Below are 20,984 nucleotides of genomic sequence, written 5' to 3'. Positions count from 1 at the left end.
AGCACGAGTAGAAGGGCATAAAGGATGTTAAGAATGACACAAAGTTCACTGAACTTAAGGATGTGATTTGTATACCACCTTCAGTGTAGTCTATTCTTGTGTCGCCCGATGTTTTTCTTCTGTGATGAGAAGGTCCACAGTGGTTCTCTCTGCTGCCCACTGGACACGGCTGCCACGCTAAGGGTTTCAGTGGTGAACAGTGCAAGAACTAATACACGCTTTTGTACTACGGTTCTCAACGCAACTCCAGGACCTGGATCTTTGCAACATTCAAAGCAGCTCAAGTAGAAAAGAAAAAGTTCAAACCAGTCACCAGATCCAAAATTAGCATTTTATTCAGAACGCTGGGGTCAGAGGTGTATCATTTATATTCTGGTACACAATACAGAGGCAAAGCTGTTGTCAGAAGTCTCTCCAGTTTAAAAGCTTTTTTTTTTCATTTTTTTAAAAAAAACACACACTTTAGTAGTGCCACCAGTGTCAGGCCACCCCTTTCATTTCTTATGTTTCCTTTTTTTTTTTTGGTACAAATTATGTAAAACATTTGTGCTAAGAACTTTTCTCCCTCCCCAAACAAAAATGAAAATAAAAAATAAAAAAAATAAAAAAATTAAAAATTGAGTATTCTAGCTACAGCTCAACAACTGAATCAAATGTCACTTTGTTTTGTAAATACTTTATCCATAACGAAAGATATAAACATGCAAAAAACCTGAATCCAGTCCAAATAATACATACACGTGTTCTGAAGTTTCTGCACTTCTCCATAGACTATGCCAATAAAACATTATGTACACATACCATTTTTACAGTGAAGTGGAAAAAATACAGTAAATAAAAAAGTGTACATGGATTAAGACCAAAATGTGTCTAACATTCTAGTTTATGAAAAAATTCAATTTTGCTACAAATTGGTGATACGAAAACTCCCTTTATTTGCAACCAGCTGCATAAGTTTTAAGATTTTAGTGGAAAAAAAAAACAAACTAAAGTCTAAATCTAGAAGTAATGTACATTTTCCAATCTCATGGTCTCATCCCCCAAGATAATAAAATTGCTCCATGAGTGGTTTTGTCTCTTTAATTCCGTATTTTTAATAAAAGCAAATGCATTGTAACAAAAGCTTGTCGAAGCATATCATGGTTTAACTTACTGCTCCCACCACAAAATATTTTGTCTTTTACTTATCGTTTCAGAAATCAGTACCATTAAAGCCTTAAACATAAAACTAATTCCAATCTGAAAAAGGTACAAAAAGGCACATAAAATCCCAGTGCTTCTGTACTGTAAAATTCAAGTGTAACTGAGCTCAGTGTCTTTCCAAACAGTATTGGATCACTGATATTCCCTCTGAGCCCAAACTGGTTTACAGCCTCTGCCAAAGCCTCCAGCAAGCACTGTGCTAGTAGACTACAAAGTTCAAGCCTAGCTTCTGAATGCTTTTTGGGAATATCAGTTGAAATTGTTTGTACTTGTCCAAAAGCGAAGTTCACCCTGAAGTTCAGTCATCACCTCCACCGTACATGTCGGCTAGTTTCTTGAAGCGGGGCCCCCAGTCGTTCAGGTAATCATAGTCCTGGTCGCCTCCACTACTGGAGGAGTTAAGGGAGCTCAAGGAGCCGGCCGTGGAACCACTGCCTTCATAGTCAAACACTAAGAGGGAGTCATACGGTGGAGCTGTGGGATCGTTGTCAGCAGCTTTAAGGCCCTGCAGTTTTGGAAGACAAGGAAAGGATGAAGAGAGGGTTGCGATTAGCAAATCCACAAGCAGACGCTAGTGGTCCCGTGGCATCAAACACTTGTTTTTAAGTTTCCAACTGCAGACCACCACATTTGCAACCCAGAGAAACTGGGGTTATCACCACGTTTGAAAGTTAGACAAAAACTAACTGTTGTCTTTCCTCTGCAAAGAAAGAACCCTCAGGAGTCTAGCTCCGCGAGGCCGAAACATACCATGGGACAGGGTTCTTTGGAGAATGCGTTTGACAGGTGACAGAAATGAATGGTCAAATGCCTGAAGCTGTGAGGGGAAGATCTTAAATGAAGTCTGGTAATGCATTCCTGTAACAGTACATCGGGCAAGACCAGTTTTGAATAATTACTGGAAGAGTAAGTCACATGAAATAATACAGAAGGCTATGAAATCGTGTGGTACGTGGACCCTAATCTATGTAGGGTCAGTCAGAGGATTCTGGCAACAAACTGGCTTAAAAGGAATTATAGGCAAGGCAAAAAGAGAGGGACATAGAAATGGGTGCCATATGATCCTTGCCCTCTGTAAGCGTACAGTCTAGCATAACAGACATTATTGTAGTATGAAATAAGTGATAAATAAGTACCAAAACTATGAAGTCTAGACAAAACTCATCAGAATGCTGAAAACAAAGTTCAATCGGCAATGAGAGCTACGTGTCCAAGGAGGAAGTGGCGTTCTATTTGACACAAATTTGGAAGGATGTCAAAGGAAGAAAGAAGACGGGCCAGATGTGATTACAATACAAGGAAAGTTATTCACTAAATCATTTATGTTCTCAACAGAACATAAAATGTGAAATTAATTGATAAATTGTGATCAGGTATTATTTGTTAAGAACGGAGTGACTTCTAGCTCCCACAGGCTTTAGAAACGTCATGAACCAATATCAATACGTATAAACACTGGGAAAGAGGATCCTGCCAATGTAAAATAAGATGTATATACATGGCTCTTAAAAAGAACTGGAAAAACAAGAATCAATGAAATGCTTATCAATAAACTTAACTCCTGCAAAAAGATGCTTTTTCTATACATAACTCATGTATCTGAAGCTCTTGTAATTCATAATTATGCTCTACAAAACTTTAAAGATTTAATACTATGTCTTTTTGCCACATACTAAGTATTTTTTATACTAAAAATACTGTTTTTTTTTCTCTAATTTTTTCCCACTTCCATTCTAGTAAGTCCAAGATATACCAATGTTAGTCTCCAAACAATCATTCTCTTTTCCCACAACTCTTAGATGTAGACATAGAAAATGGACTTGAGGACACAGGATGGGAGGGGAAAGCTGGGACGAAGTGCCAGTAGCATCGACATATATACATTACCGAATGTAAAATAGCTAGTGGGAAGCAGCCGCATAGCACAGGGAGATCAGATCGGTGCTGTGTGACCACCTAGAGGGGTGGGATAGGAAGGATGGGAGGGAGGCTCAAGAGGGAGGGGATATGGGGATATATGTATGCATATAGCTGATTCACTTTGGTATACAACAGAAACTAACACAGTATTGTGAAGCAATTATACTCCAATAAAGACCTATAAAAAAATGCCAGGGGCTTCCCTGGTGGCGCAGTGGTTGAGAGTCCGCCTGCCGATGCAGGGGACATGGGTTCGTGCCCCGGTCCGGGAAGATCTCACATGCCGCGGAGCGGCTGGGCCCGTGAGCCATGGCCGCTGAGCCTGCGCGTCCGGAGCCTGTGCTCCGCAACGGGAGAGGCCATAACAGTGAGAGGCCCGCGTACCGCAGAAAAAAAAAAAAAAAAAAAAAAAAAAGCAAAAAGCCAGTGGGCTTATGGTGGCTTCACTTATCCAAGACGTGATGAACTGTCCATCTTTAGATCAATCCTTCCAATCCACATGTGTTTTATGAGTACATATATGTTTTTTATCAGTAGAAAGGAGGAGGAAGAGGGAAAAGAGCACGAAAATTAAGGTCGGAGTCAGTACACGTAGTGGTTAAGAGCTCAGACTCTGGGGCGACACTTTGGCTCCAAGTTCCACCAGCTTCATTTCCTCATCTGCAACTGTAATCGCAGTAATACGATCATTATGGAGACCAAATAAAATAAATGGACCCAAGGGCTCACCACAGTGTCTGGCACTTGTTAGAGCTCAAGGAGTATTAGTGAATTTTTTTTTTTTTTTTTTTTTTTTTTTACTTTTAAGGTTAGAGAAAAAAAATCTTGCTTTGGAATTTGAAAAAAAAGAAAAATAGATGTGAAGACATAGCATTTTAGAAACAAAATGGCAGCTGCTTGACTTCAATCAACAACCAGAAAGAAAAGTACACCCTACTGCTTCCCCATCCCAAAGTCTGTCTCACCAACAATCCTAACCTTTAATTAAACACCACTGTTCCTCTTCTCAGGTAGACTGTTTATAACCCAGACATGCCTGTGTAAAGTAAAATAAAACAAGTCTTCCTTGCACTACTTCAGTATATAAAACACAACTAATTTTAGATAGGAGTTTCTTGATCATATTTACAGAATAATCTACAGGGCAATTCTGTTAAGATGGAGAACTGCAAACTCCCAATTTCTCAAAATTCCTAATTCCTTTTTGTGGTAGATTGTGTTACTGTCCTCAGTGATTCACCATCCTCTCCCTGTGGGTGGATCACATGCCCGCAGCACCACAAGTGCCACTCTGGAGCCAGCTGACTTCCCTAACCCACTGTCAGGCTTGGCTACCCAACTGGCGTTGGCCAATGAATGGAAGCAGCTGCGTGGAGGAGACTCGAAGAGTCTAACATGCTTCCACCAGTCCCCTCGCCTTTCCCCCTCTGCCAGGAGAAGAGCCTGCCCCAGAGGAAAGTTTTCCTTCTGCCTGGATCCCGAAATACAGAAGATATGTGAATCACGGCATCAGCACCAAACTGGAAATAGGGAAAGGTGAAGACTAAGATGAACTTGAAAGGGTCAATGGCAGGGCATCATGTGTGCCTGGATTCCCTGGAGATGAAAGCCGTGGCCCGTGTTTCCTGTGACTTAAAATAAATGCTAGAAGCTCCCTGGTCTTCACCGGTGTGTTAAAGGGCCCAAGACTCTTCAACAAATGTCTACACCATCTAATTAATTTCCTTAAAACAAATATAACACTGGTGATAATCCAGTTCCATACTCATTTTTTTCTTAAAAAATTTTTCTATCTCCTGCCCTGACTTTCTGGTCATTCTGATAGTTGTTGAATCTATGTTTTACTTCTTTTTTAAAAAGGGGTTAAGGCTATAAAACCCTTGAGAGGTCACTGTGCTAGCCAGAACATCAAACACTGCCTCAGCTTTTGATCATTACAAAAGAGCAAAGCCCAGTGAACTTTTCAAGAATTCTCAGGCAAGAGCCATCTTTCTTGGCTGAAGGTTAAGAACTTTAAGTCCCCTCCACTTGGAGAGCACTGATTTTTATCCGAGAATAAAATATGACTTTTCCGGCTGAGGCATTATATAAATTCCCGGTACTATTTGGGTAATTCTACAAAGATCATAGTCAAGTCCTGAGAAACTGATGGTGGCAGGCCGGCAACCAGGGTGAACCTACAGATAAATTCGGGAGTGGGAGGTGGGGCACAGGAGCTCTGGTCCTCCCTTATGGGATTCCTTTATTTGTACGTGTGGACACCGCTTCACATGAGGTGTGACACACTGTTGCCAAATTTACAAGCTAACTGCACGTGTTTCTCTCTCCCTACCTGGGTTTGACGAAATCTAGAAGAGGGTGTGCTTGTTTCACCTTTCCTGGAGAGGCAGAGCTTGAACTCTGGATAAATCTGAACTAGTTTCCATAGTGAACTGCCTCTGTCAAATCAAAGAGCTGTGGCTCTGGCTGAATTCTTGCTGAGCTTATATTTATAGACTTCTGATCCCATGCTTTATGGATGGAGACATGCTTTTATAGGGACTATAAAAAACCCACATTCTTGGGTGAGGGAACTCACGAAGGATGTAAGAGGAAAGAGGTCCTATTGATCCCTTACATTCAGTCCTCTATTGTCTCAAATCCACTGCCTTAGTTCAGGTCATCATTATATCCTGCCTGGACCACAGCAAAGGCCTGACTGGTCTCCCTGTCTCCGGGACTATTCCTGCTTTTTTTTTTTGGGGGGGGGGGCGTTGTGCAGCTTGTGGGATCTTAGTTCCCAGACTAGGGATGGAACCCAGGCCCTTGGTAGTGAGAGCGCAGGGCCTTGATCACTGGACTGCCAGGGAATTCCGTATTCCTGCTTCTTACTTACTAACTACTATTCGTTCCTTTCTCAGACGTTATTTGATTATTTGATGTCACATCCTCCCCACCCCAAGTAAAACTGTCTGATTGCTATCCCCTACAGCAGTGTTTCCAAAATAAGGGAGGAGTTCCCCTGGGTGTATGCAAGATGATTTTTAATTGGTGCACAAGCACTTTAAAACGATTATTTTTATTTTAAAAAAAGTTACAATTGATTAAAAGTTTAATAAGTACATCATATATGAAGTTTGCAGACATGGAAAAAACTAGGTGTGACTCAGATGCCTGATGCCTGATGTTAGGGTAAGCAACAGGATGAAGTCAATACCCTCTGAGGGGGCTTCCCTGGTGGCGCAGTGGTTGAGAGCCCGCCTGCCGATGCAGGGGACACGGGTTCGTGCCCCGGTCCGGGAAGATCCCACATGCCGCGGAGCGGCTGGGCCCGTGAGCCATGGCCGCTGAGCCTGCGCGTGCTGAGCCTGCGCGTCCGGAGCCTGTGCTCCGCAACGGGAAAGGCCACAACAGTGAGAGGTCCGCGTACCACACAAAACAAAACAACCCTAATCTGTTCACCTACCTTTTCTGTTGCAACTCTTCTCAATTCCAGCAACCATAACTGAATTATTCACTAAATTATTCACCAAAATCTCCCAAAACCTAAAAAAGTTATGTTCTTAGTGTATCTCCATGTTATTTACACATTCATTTCCTGCTAGCTGAAATGTGATTCCTTTTGTTTAAAATGTCCCATCTCATATTTTTTCATTTAATTTCCATCCATCCACTGTTTAAAGCCCATTAAAAATGTCACTTCTGCTGCCTGAATTTTCCCCTAACCATGACCGAGAGTAATTCCTGTGGTCTCTCTGGTCCTCTTTACTTTTATTGCCATGTTTTGGTTACACTAGATCGTGACATCCCTTTCTGCTGAGGTGGTGTTGTATTCATTTCATATCCTGCTGTCCAAAACACTGCTTGACATCCACTAAGTATTCTAGATGGTAACTTTGTACTGTTGTCCTGGGCTTAATTTTTTTCTCCTCAGCACCTCGTTCATGTTTATATCTTTACCTTTCAGAAGCTAGGATTTAGGTTTAAAATATCTGCAGACATAAAAGTATACCATGATCACATGACAGTGGAATTCTATGACTTATCAACGCCAACATTACTATGTCTCTTTCTGGGAAATTCATTTTACTGAGAGCATTTTTTTTTTTTTTTTTTGGAAAGGAGAGGTTTCTATCTGGTTTTTGTTTTTGTTTTTGTTTTGTTTTTTTGCGGTACGCGGGCCTCTCACTGTTGTGGCCTCTCCCATTGCGGAGCACAGGCTCCGGACGCGCAGGCTCAGCGGCCATGGCTCACCGCCCCAGCCGCTCCGCGGCATGTGGGATCTTCCTGGCCCGGGGCACGAAGCCGTGTCCCCTGCATCGGCAGGCGGACTCTCAACCACTGCACCACCAGGGAAGCCCCTTCTATCTGTTTTATTTACAGTTATAGGGCAGCAGAAAGTTTTCACTCCTGAATAGTAACTTGTAATGATAATACAATACTAATAATAATTAAGAGATTTTGTTATGCAACAGTCACTATACCAAGGACTTTACATGGATTTTATTATTCATTCCTCACTGCCATCTTAATAGAAGGGCCTATTATCATCCCCATTTTATGAATAAGAAAACTAGAAATCCAAGTGGTTACATCCAAGGACCTTGACCTTGTACAAGGTAACAGGCACCTGGATTTGAACTAAAACGCCTAACTCTTGTAGGAGAGGACAAAGATATTTTTAAAAGAACATGTTAAATTTAATTAATAGGAAAAAAAGGCAAAATTTTTAAACTTCAGGAGTTTTAAACAAAGTATTCCAGGAGCACCTTCCATAAGTTTTTAAATAATATTTATCAAAAGTCAGTCCTTTAATAGAAATATGCCCTTAGTTTTTAGATTCCTGAGATAAAGAAATATACAGAATTAGTATCGTTATTGGAGGTATGCTAATATCTACTGTCAGGCTGAGATTAAATGACATTGTTTCAACTTTTCACCATCTGAAGGTCTTGTTTAAAAACCTCAAAATAGAATGAAATTTTGTGTTTAAAATTCAAAAATGTGTGATTTGTTTTACTCTACCTACCAGTCTGGAAACGTTATCATTTTTGAGATTTATTATTTAAATAAACAAACTAGAAAATTTTCTCATGCGTTTACCTATTACTTACACCTATAAACACACTCCAATTATAATCACCGCTATATTCTTCTTCCTTTGGAACATTCGGTACTATGCTAAACCAAATAAAACCTGGAGACAAAGAAATCTGTTTGTATTTTAAATGTATTTATAAAATGTGCTTGAGTTCTTTCTAGGTGACTTCAACCACTTTTAAAACTTTACCTGTATTTATTTTTATCTGTCCAATTATAGAAAGATACTGTACAAGTCTTAATGTGTGTCTTAGGTGGAAGAATCTACACAGTGAGTCTGAATGTAATCTCTGATTTAGGCCTTTGAACAGTTTGATCTCTTTGGACTTTTCCACAGACCTGACCATCACATCCCTCGACCCTCTTTTTAGTTGTTTTCTGTGACACCTGAAATGCCTTAGACTTTCTTTTTCCTGTGTCCAAAAGTAGTGCATTTCTAGGTATAGATTTTGGGTTCCCCTTTCTACTCCATATTCCTCTGCCTTACAATCACATTCAATTTCAAGGATTCAGTAGCCATTTGGGGAATCACTTCCAAATGTGATCCTTTTGTCCATTCATGTACTCACCAAACCAGTGTGCCCCACAATGATTCCCCAGGGATACACCTCTTCCCCTGGACCACAGGAGGGCCCTGAGGGGAGGAAGAAGGGATGCGTGGGATAGGAGTCATGGAGGGAGGCGAGTTCTAGGTACATTGGGATGTTGCAGGATGGCGCCCACCCATACTCTATGTCCCTGACCCTTCTTGGCCTGGTAAAGACTTAACTAATATCTAGAAAAAGGGCAAAGGACACTCCAGGCAGGAAAAATACTGTGGGAACTGGTGCTGGCATGGAATCACAAGCAGAGAAGAAATTACAAGTAGAGGTCTCTGTTGCTGGCCTGTAGGATGCAGGTAGGGGAGGGGCCTGAGATGAAGCCAGCCCACCTAATAAGAACCAGATCTAATGGGTGTCCTGTGCCTGGCAAAGTAAGAGTTCAGATACTGGAACGTTTGCCTGGTACAGAGATCACGCTAGCTGCAGCTCAGGGAACTCACACAGAGAGAATCTATGTCTAATGTCTTATCTACACATCACTGGCACAGGATGTACACACCATAGATATTCAGTAGTTATCTGCTAAATGAATAATCCTTAACCAAGCTCAAGATGATTTCCAAATGAGCCATTTCTAACAAATGCAGACAATTTTCAAATTATGAATGGGTTGTATTCTGGAAGTTAATCTTCAAGTCAGTTGTTCAGAACAAACTTCTTCATATATGTATTCACGCATGTTTGCTACGACCTCCAGCCACTTTACAGACTGTGTACCTGGGCGCTGTTTTAGGAAAAGGCGATTCCAAATGGAAATTCCTACTGTGTACCTTTTCCTGCTGTGGCAATAGAAGAGTTGGGTAACTGAACCTTACTAACTAGATACTTTCCTCTCTCTACTGAAGAAAATCCAGTCATGTTAAAAAAAAAAAAAATGAGTGAACACACCAGACACAAACTGAAGGTACACACAAAACACACAGCTTGGAACAGCCAATATCCTCACTTCCTGAATGTAATCAGCACCAGTGAGAGTGAAAGCCTCCAGACATGGGCCCCAGTGAATCCCAGCCAAATGCAGATGGGTAATGCTCATGGCTGCATGCCCTACACACCTGCCACAGTCTTTGAATTCCTTGAAACAACAGAATCTAAGAGTTACACAACATGTTAGATGCCTAGGTTACACAAAGAAGAACGGGAAATAGCCCCCATTTCAGAGAGAATGGACTCACTCATAAGGAAGGAATAAATACTAACAGTGACACCCCATGGTGAGGGCTACTACCCAGGGAGAGTCTTGTAACCTTCCCAGGGGTATCAAAGGGGCTTCACAGAGAAGGGGCGCTTGAGTTGAATCTGAAGGCTAAATGAGTGTCTCACTGAAGGTCAAGAAGGAAGGGCTTTGCCAAAGTTATAGTTAAACCTGTGATGCTTTTGAGGAACTACAAATAGTTCAGGGCGCTGCAGCACAGAAAGGGAATGTGGAGGGAAGAGAGGGCAGGAATCAGATTACAAACAGCCTTAGAAATGACCCTTAGTGCTCGAATTTTATCACGAGAAAGGAGTGTCCTGGATGGGATGGAAGCCCACAGAACAGTGACACTTCAGGGTCTGGCAGAAACATTCAGGTAAGTATTTGCTGAATTACACCAAAGCCAGAATTCTTGCTTGAAAAAGGTCCAGTGCCTACACCTACAGTCAAAGGCTCACTATATCTTGAAACCTGACAACCACAGGAATAAATAAAAAATTTCTTGTAATGACGAAAGCTAAATTAGAAGTAAAATCATCAGGCACTCTCACATATTCAAAAATATCTAGTTATATACATATATATATATACACAAATATATTATATTTTATATAATACATATATATTTATTTTATATAATATATATATTATATTTATATCATATATATTCCTGCTAATTCCCCTAACCAGGCCTATATGTATACAAGTAATCTGGAAAAGTTGGGGCATATTTCTGTACATAAAGGAGTTACGAGCATCCTGTTTTTGCCTTCTATCAGCTTCTAAATCTTGTCTACTACAAATTAACCTATTACTAATTTAACAGAAGTGAACAGATAAGTTCAAAAAGTAGCATGTATTTTAGGAATAGATAGTAATGAATATTGTAAAGACAGATAAGCTAATTTTGTTTCAAAACTTTTCCTACAAACTATAAGAGCATCTAAAAATCTAAGGTAGATTGATTATGTAGATGTAATATATGACTATTTCAAGGAAGCCCAGGAAATGAGTCTTATCTGCAGGGGACTGAAGGCAATATATACAACAGATGCTTTCCACTCGTAAGGCACTGAGACCAATTCTAATCTTGGAGATTCTAAGAGGGAGGATCTGGCCAGAGAACACGGGCCCTGCCGTATATTCACGATCAATATCAATATGTATCATTCTCTTATACTAACAATAAAAATTCAAAAGAAGAATCGCAGTAAAACTATAGACATGATCAAAAGAAGCAGTATAAATCATCTGACTTCAAAACTTAAGGATTCAGTGTAGCAGAACTCTTGGTCAGTAATGAAATAAGAGAATGCCATAATAATTTTGACAGTGGAAATCATATCTGTTATATTCAACAGAGAATTAGCTGCCTCTTGCAGAAGCTCTTAAAACTCTTCAACTAGACAAGTATTTACATCACTTACATAATATTTAATTTAGCTGCTCTTCCTGCTAATCTCATTTGATGGACCTCTCGTTGTGGGGTAGGCACTGAATTCTCACCATTTGTGGCATTCAAAGGGTACAGTGTGAGGAAAATGAAAGTGAACTCTTATTACACGTATCAGTGCTAATAAATGAAATTAGAATTCACTATAATATCGTTAGCCTATTCATTAATTGTAATCTAGGGAAAACATCCTTTTGGAGAGAGTGTGACTGATACTGATAATATATACTGATGTCATTTACAAATGCAGAATATTAGTTGATCCCTCTCTTTTGGGCTGACCAAAGCCATCTCATCTGTTCTCTGTTACTGAAGCCACATTTCCTTTTGCATAAAGATAAAGTTAGGAAAAAGAATTGTGTTTTAATGAACTACATAGCTGTATTCCCAGCAAGTTGTGGTCTCCACGGTCCTAACTGTTAGCATAAAATAAACACCCTTATAAAAAAAAGTGAGTCTCTCTTTGCACCTCATTAATAAAGTCACCGATGTCCCCAGGGTGCGGGGCTGCAGATCGAACCGGGTACTGGGGCTCAGCGTGGATGGGTCTCTCATCCAACCGTCGGATTCCGACTGGCTTGATGGCATCCGGCTCCACGGTATCAGGCTGCTGAAGCTGGCTCAAATCATAGTCCTGCAAGAGACAACACCAACACCCCATGGGAGATGGGCATTAAGATGGAAAGTTACAACCTCTGTTTTTAAACTCATACCCAGAATGCAGAGAAATGAATGAAATTTAACATAATGGAAAAGTTGCCACTAGGAGCTTTTCATGTTATGATTAAATATTTCTTTCACGCAGCTCTTTCTTCTGTGTTTTTCATTTCGACAGTCTGTGCGCCATCTGCTTTCCTATGTTCCTCATCAGTTTCCAATGGGAAACAGCAGTGAGATGAGGTCCCACTACAAAGTGACTAAAAAACCGACTAGAAAATATAGTTGTACCATAGAAGTAAAAGTACTAGCTTAATGTTGATGGGGTTCAGGACAGGCTACCCCAAACTATGGCATCGTGGCATATTAAATAGCTGAAGCTCAAGCATTCATTCTTTCCCAAAACGGCAGAAGCAGGAACGTCACTCTGACTCTTCCCACCTCACCCTTCTTCCCTGAAACAGGTCATAACGTTCCCATGTGAAAAGCCCCCTCCTGAACCAGGAGGAGGAAAGTTCTCTTCATCATCAGAGTCTAGGATTTGGGACCTAGAACTCTGCACAAACCTTTTTTTAATGATAAAAGAATTACGTGTTTATGATATAAAACTCAGAAAACAAAAAAAGTTATAAAGAAAGCAATCTCATCTGTAATTCTGCAATGCAGCGGTCATATTTGGGTGTGTTTTATTACTATAATGAAATGTTATTTAAAAAAAAATTTTTTATAAGAGTATAGTTGATTTACAATGTTGTGTTAGTTTCCAAGTGAATCAGTTATATATATATATATATATATATATATATATATATATATATATATATACACATATATATATACATATATCCACTCTTTTCTAGATTCTTTTCCCATATAGGCCATTACAGAGTATTGAGTAGAGTTCCTTGTTCTATACAGTAGGTCCTTATTAGTTATCTATTTTATTATATACAGTAGTGTGTATGTCAATCCCAATCTCCCAATTTATCCCTCCCCCCTTACCCCTGATAGCCATAAGTTTGTTTTCTACATCTGTAACTCTATTTCTTTTTTGTAGATAAGTTCATTTGTACCCTTTTTTTTAGATTCCACATATAAATGATATCATATGATATTTGTCTTTCTCTGTCTGACTTACTTCACTCAATATGGCAATCTCTAGGTCCATCCATGTCGCTGCAAATGGTATTATTTCTTTTTCTTTTTCTTTGTATGGCAAACCTTCTTAAACTAACCCTTAACTTCCTAGTTACTTCACCATTTACTACTCTTAGCCTAAACCCTTTGTCTTGTCCATTCTTTACAAGTTTACTGTTTCTTTGTCTAAAGGGTATAAACTCTTCTTGCTCTGATCACTTCTTCAGGTCTTCATTCTCTTGTGAAGGCCCCCAAGTACAGGTAAAAGTTCCATCAAAGGTGTGCACTCTTCTCTTGTTAATCTGTCTTTGTTGGTTTAATTTTCAGACCCAGCCAGGGACCTGAGGAGGGTCGAGAAAACTTTTTCCTCCCCTACAATGTTACATTGCTTTCATATTAAACAAAAATTGTTGCAAGTGTATTTTCCTTTACTTAGAGGAAGGCATTAGTTCATCAAGGTTTCAAAACCACTTCACTCCTCCCTCCATTCAGTGGTCTAGAGCAGGGGTCCCCAACCCCCAGGGCACAGACCAGGCCACACAGTAGGAGGTGAGCGGCAGGTGAGCGAGTGAAGCTGCATCTGTATTTACAGCTGCTCCGTCGCTCGCATTACCATCTGAGCTCCGCCTCCTGTCAGCAGTATGGTGAGTTGTATAATCTTTCATTATATATTACAATGTAATAAAAAAAATAGAAATAAAGTGCACAATGAATATAATGCACTTGAATCATCCCCCAAACCATCACCCCATCCCACCCTGGTCCGTGGAAAAATTGTCTTCCACAAAACCGGTCCCTGGTGCCAAAAAGGATGGGGACCGCTGATCTAGAGTCTGCAAATTATTGTTGGTGGGTCCAGTCTGATCTGTGGCCTGTTTTTCTTGAAGAATGGCTTTTACATTTTTAAAGGATTATTTAAAACAACAGTAACAATAAAGAAGACAAAGAATATTCTACGGAGACTATACGTGACCCCCAAAGCCTTGCTATCTAGCTCTTTAAAGAAAGAGTTGTGCAACCTCTGGCCCAGAGGTAAGAAGCCAGGGAGTGTGGATTCTCTTCTGGTGCAGTCCTGTGGGAATGTCTTGGAAATGCAGCCTGTCCACTTTGAGGGGCAGAGAAGAACTTGGGAAGAACGATGTTCTGGGCATTGGTTGGATCTTCAGAACTATTTTCAGCTTTAGCATCAGCCAGCTGGACAGGAATGTCCAAAGACACTAACTATAATGTGGAAATATATCAAAAATTTTAGGTTTGGGCAAATACTTTATAGTTTTCAAACCTCTAAATTCTGGTGATATAAAACGTCACATCCCCAGCTTCACTGAAATTCTCTAATTTACTGTTGATATTTACAGAAAGTACAGATTTTCTGGTACTCTTTTTAGTTCAGGCTTCATCTCTGTCTGAAACCAGCTCAAAACTGTTTACAGTTATCTCTATAGTGGTTTTGATTCATTTGATGCTTGAATATTTACCATGTTCTGGCAATGCTCGAGATCCTTTACATATGTTCGCTCATTTAATGCTCTGAACAACACTGTCCTCATTTAAGAATTGAGGAAACTGAGTCTCAAATCACCCATGTCATCTGTCGATGGCTCCAGATCTACTGAGACACAGAGACAGGCTCTGACTCCAAATGGATTAGACTCCAAAGCCTAGCTCCTGGCGCAGGCATCTGGGAGGGTGAGTCAAGTCCCAGCTACAAGGTTGGATGGATGAGGGAGAAGGGGCAGGAATGTGAGAATGATTAAAACAACAAAGGAGTCACTGACATTCAACCCACTATGTATCAGGAGCTATACCAGCCTCCTGTAAGTGTCTTCTCACTGATACTTTCTCCTTTCTTCTTTCTGAAGAATGCTCTATTACCATAATTTTAGATGAAGAAACAGACTCGGAAAGGTTGAGTAACTTGTCCAAGGTCACACAGCTGGTATTCGATTGACATGAGAATCAAAATCAGGTGTGTCTGACTTCCAAATGTCAATCTAAAACAGAGCTCTGTTCATTGACACGCCCTAGTTGTTCCGACAACCCTTCTCTAAACAACTCTTTACCAACAAGGGCTTCAACTAAGCTAACGAGTGAAGGCACTCAGGAAAAGCTCCTCCTCTGAGGGATGGACAAGGTGATACGGGAGGGGAGGCAGGCACACAGAGTAGGACAAGCCAGAGTGAGATGTACGATTGGTACATCGCCAAGTATAAAATGCTCAGAGAGGGAAAGAGCGCGTTAGGTTCGAACCTTGAACGACACATGGGTTTGGGAGAAAGGACCATTCTGGGGGAATCAACAGCATGAGCAAAGGCATGGGGAGGCTGTCTCCTTTTGTGAGGGCAGAGTATTTCAAAGCACACAAACAAAACTTGAGTGAAAACACCTTGCACACATGGGCTCCATTTAAAATTTTTTAGGACGTGTGAGTTATTTATGGACTATCTTAAAGCAGAGCCACATAATGGTATGACAGACGGGAAAGCCTTTGAAATGTTAAAATGTTATACAAAATAAAAAGAGGGATTCATTTAGAGAATTCTGAATGCTTACACATGAAGAAGCATCGTTTTCCAGACGATGTTTAATTACATAACTATCAAGCTTAATAGAGGGGCTTAACCACGAGTAAGCTTGTCTTCTGACAATGATGGAAGCTTTTTGTAGAAAGGGAAAAACAGACTCGAAGTACAGGGATGATGACAGTTAATAAATATTTTTACACCGAGGGTGAAAAATGCTCTATTAGAAGTCTCAATTACATGAAATTAAGTAATTGAATCTTATGCTGGAGGACTGTCTTTAACCTGGTGACACATTCCTTGACCGTCCTCAGTATATCGCGACAACTCCATATAAGAATACAGAGTGATTTCTTTGGCATAACTGGAGCCACGAGAGGCATGGGATGTTTCTTACGTGGAAAGGACTAGTCCACCCCCATTTCTTATACAGCTCCCACTATATCCAAAGGTTCCAAGCAGAAATGCATTATGTTTGGTTGACAGTGTTGAAAAAATTTTCTAATAAGTTGTCAACACACAGACTTTGGGATATTTTACCTGAAAACAGGAAGATGTGGTGTAAAACCAGGCTTAACTTCTGACACAGCAATCTGTTACAGCTGAGAGCATCTACCTCCTTTGGACAAGGACAGACTGTCCACCTGGCCTGCTTCACTTATTAGTGTATACATGCATCAGCATATTCATTTACAGATTCTTACCTTTCTTTCGATAGCCCTTTCCTACTATCTTAAGAACCAGAGCAGGAAGTCTAAAGATGTCTGTGGTCAATATGTCAGGCCCATAGAAAGTGCTCACTAAAAATGTGTTGAATAAAAGTCTCAGGGATGATATTCACGCCAGATGTGTGCACAAGAGCAAGAAATGTGCTTTGGATCACATGACACGCCATGGCAGTAATTCACAATGGGGAGGACGGGAAAAAGACCCTGGGTCCCATTGCTGAGACTCTTTGCCATGGTGAGTACCTCCCCCTCCATGATGCAAACGTGTCATGTTCCTCAGACACACTGATATCTAAAAAGGAGGCACAAAACCACTGATTTACAGGAAACTAGAATTTGGGTTAAAACACGCGGCTTAACTTTTCTCTGTGATGGTTTCGCTTGTCTATTGCAAATACGGGATATGAAAATACGATGGTCGTATGAAGTGGGCAGAAGTGTCTTCAGATCACAGAGACGGGTTTTTCTGTCCACATCCATCTGTGCTATATGGCAGAGTCCTGACCTGAGGGTCCAATTTTAAGCCTTTTGATAAGGGGTCACTCTATGTGAAATTATACATCCTAAATTATATATCTTTATAATCCCATGATGCTTTACTTAAACACACAAATTACAGCATGTAGGAGAAGAATTCTAAAGAGAATTACAGAGACTGAAAACATTCTCAGGGTCACTGGGTTCATGGCCTTACTTCTGAAGATTAGAAAGAACCCAGAAGAAATCTTTATTTGGTTCCTAAAACTCTCCAGAGAAAAAGTGGATATGAAAATTCTCTTATGATTGTCAACCTTACTTTGTCAACATTAACTTCCCAGAGAAATCCAGTTTTCAAATGAAGGCCATGGAAAATCTTATTTTAACTAACATTTGAAATATGTGTTATTTGACAATGATCTTGAGACGCAGGCATGGAATTAGAGTTTTTAAATATTAACATTGCAAGTAACTGAAAACACTTCTCTTTGGCTCTATGATTTAAAATGTCTTAAAGGTGATACAATTCTGGGAGAGTCAGTAAGAAGTTAGTCAGCAGCTTTAACTCTGGTTCTGCCTTTCCTTATTAAATTCCACTGACTTGCAATGATTTATAATTGGTTCAGAAAATGATACCACGAATCGACCTGAAGGCATTTGGTTACGTTTAAATAAAATAAAATGCTGCTTCATTATAAAGTGAAATTCTAGATTCCCAGGCAAAAATTTCAGAAAGCTCTGTGGCTGGCAGAAGCTACAGAATTGTGCAATTACATCTGTTTTAGAGAGCGATGAAAATATTCATTTACCGTTTCATGAGTATCTAAAGAGAGCTTACTGGGTGCCTGATGCCATTTTTAGCTCTGAGAGTGTGAAAGAAGGAAACCAGCCTTTACCTGGTGCCCATCATCTGTCAGGAGTTACCTTAGGTGCCTCCTTATGTGATATCTCAGACGCTCCAAGCAAAATCCTGCCAAGAGAGTGTTGTTCTATCCCATTGATTCCCGTAACTTGGAGAGGTTAATGATTTGCCCAAGATCATGGACTCAGTTAAACAGTGTGGAAGGAGCAAACAGAGACCACCAGAGCAAGCAAAATAACAACTAAAAAAAGCTGTATCTTCATATATAGAGAACAGACGAGATCGGGCGCGTTCAGGGTGGTATGGCCGTAGACAAGAACAGACCTGTGGTTGTCAAGGGCGGGGTGGGGTGAGGGAGGGAAGGACTGGGAGTTTGGGATTAGCAGATGCAAACTATTACATATAAGACGGATAAACAACAAGGTCCCACTATATAGCACAAGGAACTATATTCAATACCCTGTGATAAACCATAATGGAAAAGAATATGAAAAAGAATATATATTTGTATACCTGAGTCACTTCGCTGTACAGGAGAAATTAAACGCAACATTGTAAATTAACTATACTTCAAAAAAAAGGCCGTACCTTGTTGCCTGGGCCAGTGAAGAAAGGGACAGAAGAGTTTGCTGAAGGGGGGAAAATGAGGGGCTTTAAGAGCCAGAAGGGAAGTTCAAGGTGGTTATGCTAACTAGGCACTGGAATCCAGAACTCTGGTCTGTGCAGAGCTGGTTAAAGCCTCACTTTTAGTCAGAAAGGAGTTTTCACTTGGGGGTCAACAACAGTCTGTCACGTGAGGGATGGGGAGGGCTCTCAAACTTCCTGGTCCTTTCTCAACCTCCACCGGTGAGAACCAGGGACGGAACACAAGAGCCAGTTTGGCTGGTTGGTGCAAGTGGAAAATGTTCCTTTTATAGTAGCAAAGGCAAGTAACTTTCAAATTCCCATATAGATAAGGTAAATATTTTTAATGTTTCAAGACTGAGTGAGAGAAATAAAACTACTAACATGAAAGTAAATGGACAAAATTCTCAAGGGAAAAAAAAAACGTACCCGATACCTTTTTCTTTTTCTTCCCTGTGGCACAGGTAAGAAACCCTTCAGTCAGACACAAAAAGGAAATGGGAGATGGAAAAGGAGAACAGTATTACCTCCCTCTATATAGCTCCTGGCGTTAAAATAATTGAATAAAACAGCGATAAGGTGTCAACACATTACTATACAGCTGCTGACAGGTAAGTTGAATATACTTGCACGCTTTATGTAAATTACATTACAACCTGATTTTCTTCCCCAGTGAGGTATAGTTATGACGGTAACTATTTACACAGGGGAATTGATGTGGAAAACGAGGTTGATTCTAGGGATTAAGAAAGCCCCCAAAACAAAAGATTTGCTAACAGCTTTTCTGGTTTAAATCATAAGCCGAATAGAAATAAGATAACTTGGAGACTTAATATATAGATGAAGGTCCCCCATTCTCTGTTTTCATCTACGTTTTCATCTCACTGGAGAGCCACTTTACCACTCCCCACAGTGGGAGGCAGGTGAATCTCCACTAAACAACACATCCATTGCTTCTGCTTCCATGGTTTACTGTTCATGCTGCCCTGTCACAGCTTCTTTTAAAATTCTGTTTTTGAGAATGAGCACATTCTCTGGTGCAAAATTGTGGTTCTGCTTCAGAAACTGGCACTGTTGAAATTTTATCCCAACTTATTTCCCATGGTAAAATGATGGCACGTTCGTTTGGAAACAAATGCAGCAAATATAATGCAATTCAATTTGGTTCAACAAAGACTTTCTGAAGAGTCTCTTGGGCCATAGACTCGGTTACTGACCTCATAGAGCTTTTAGTCTAGTGTCTTTTAAAAGGACACATTTAAAGCTAATATAAATTTAACGTAATAGATAAAACTGTTACAAAAATATGGAAAGTGAAGGTGTAAGGAGCTGTGAAAGAGGTGCTGCTGAAAGAAATAAGGATATGGATACACAAAGCATTTCTAGCAGAGTAACAGGGCTTCAGAAAGATGATGCTCCTCTCAAAATGTGAGATTTTTTTTTTTTTAATTTATTTTTTTTGTGTGGTACGCGGGCCTCTCCCATTGCGGAGCACAGGCTCCGACGCGCGGGCTCAAGCGGCCATGGCTCACCGGCCCAGCTGCTCTGCGGCACATGGGATCTTCCCGGACCGGGGCACGAACCCGCGCCCCCTGCATCGGCAGGCGGACTCTCAACCACTGAGCCACCAGGGAAGCCCTTGAGATTTATTTTTTATCCTAATGTTTGTAATTTCCCATTCTTTCCATGTAATTCAGTTACAGCCCTATAAACATGGACATGTTTTCTTAACTCTTTCAAGCACTGTGGGTCTTGGGAGACAAAAAGTATAGCTTTCCGAATGCATCTTCAGTAATACATTCTCACCCCAAGCTCCAACTTCTCCTTACATAAAACAAAAACGTCACCACCCTGAAAAGGTCAAAGTTATTCTATCTTAGCGTGACCTATTATTCTATCTTGGAGGAAATCTAAAGATAGGTAATAAAGTAATGGCAGTATTTGGTTGGGAATATGGTGACAGCATCAAAATCCTTCACTAGTTTATGTCACGTTGTTTTGGAATTTCCTAAAGAGATATAGTCTTTGTTTTAAGATAAATTTACAGATGAAATCAATATAGAAAAGGGAGTATTGTATTGTGATTTTTAAAAATGGATTCTGAAATCAGAGCATCTGGATTCAAATCCTGGCTCTACCCTATCGATCTGGGTGACCTTGGGCAGATTACATAAATTTCCTGTGCTAACCTTCAGAGTATTCAACCTTTGGACAAAAGAGTGAATGAAGACTTCATTAATGGAAAGAAGTCTATAGCAGGGATCAACTTTTCCTGTAAGACCTGATAGTAAATATTTCAGGCTTTTTGGGCCATAGAGTCTCTGTCAAAATACCTCAACTCTGCTGCTGCTGTGTAACAGTAGCTATAGGCAGTACATAAGCTGTGGACATGACACAAGGCCACACAAAGTGGAATTTTTATAAAGTTCCAATACAACTTTATAAAAATAGGCAACTGGTAGATTTGGCCAACTGGTAGAAGTCTGGCATATACCACTTAGTATCTTAGCTATTTTTTACATCCT

At 40.3% G+C, this 20,984-nt stretch overlaps 1 protein-coding gene across 1 annotated transcript in view; it reads right to left on the bottom strand.

The window, feature by feature from the left end:
• Positions 1-317: 317 nt before the first annotated feature.
• The window catches only part of CDH2 (cadherin 2), a 216,817-nt gene continuing 196,150 nt past the window's right edge, over positions 318-20,984 (bottom strand). The window contains exons 15-16 of the mRNA XM_059039741.2: positions 11,922-12,086; positions 318-1,708 (exon numbers count right to left, since the gene is read on the bottom strand). Coding sequence (XP_058895724.1) covers positions 1,502-1,708; positions 11,922-12,086 — 372 coding nt within the window. The 3' untranslated portion in view covers positions 318-1,501. The remainder of the gene's footprint in view (positions 1,709-11,921; positions 12,087-20,984) is intronic.

This window comes from Kogia breviceps, chromosome 15, assembly GCF_026419965.1.
Source record: "Kogia breviceps isolate mKogBre1 chromosome 15, mKogBre1 haplotype 1, whole genome shotgun sequence".
Lineage (NCBI taxonomy): Eukaryota > Metazoa > Chordata > Mammalia > Artiodactyla > Physeteridae > Kogia > Kogia breviceps.
Note: the sequence above shows the minus strand (reverse complement) of the source record. Positions and strands in the feature narration are given on the sequence as shown.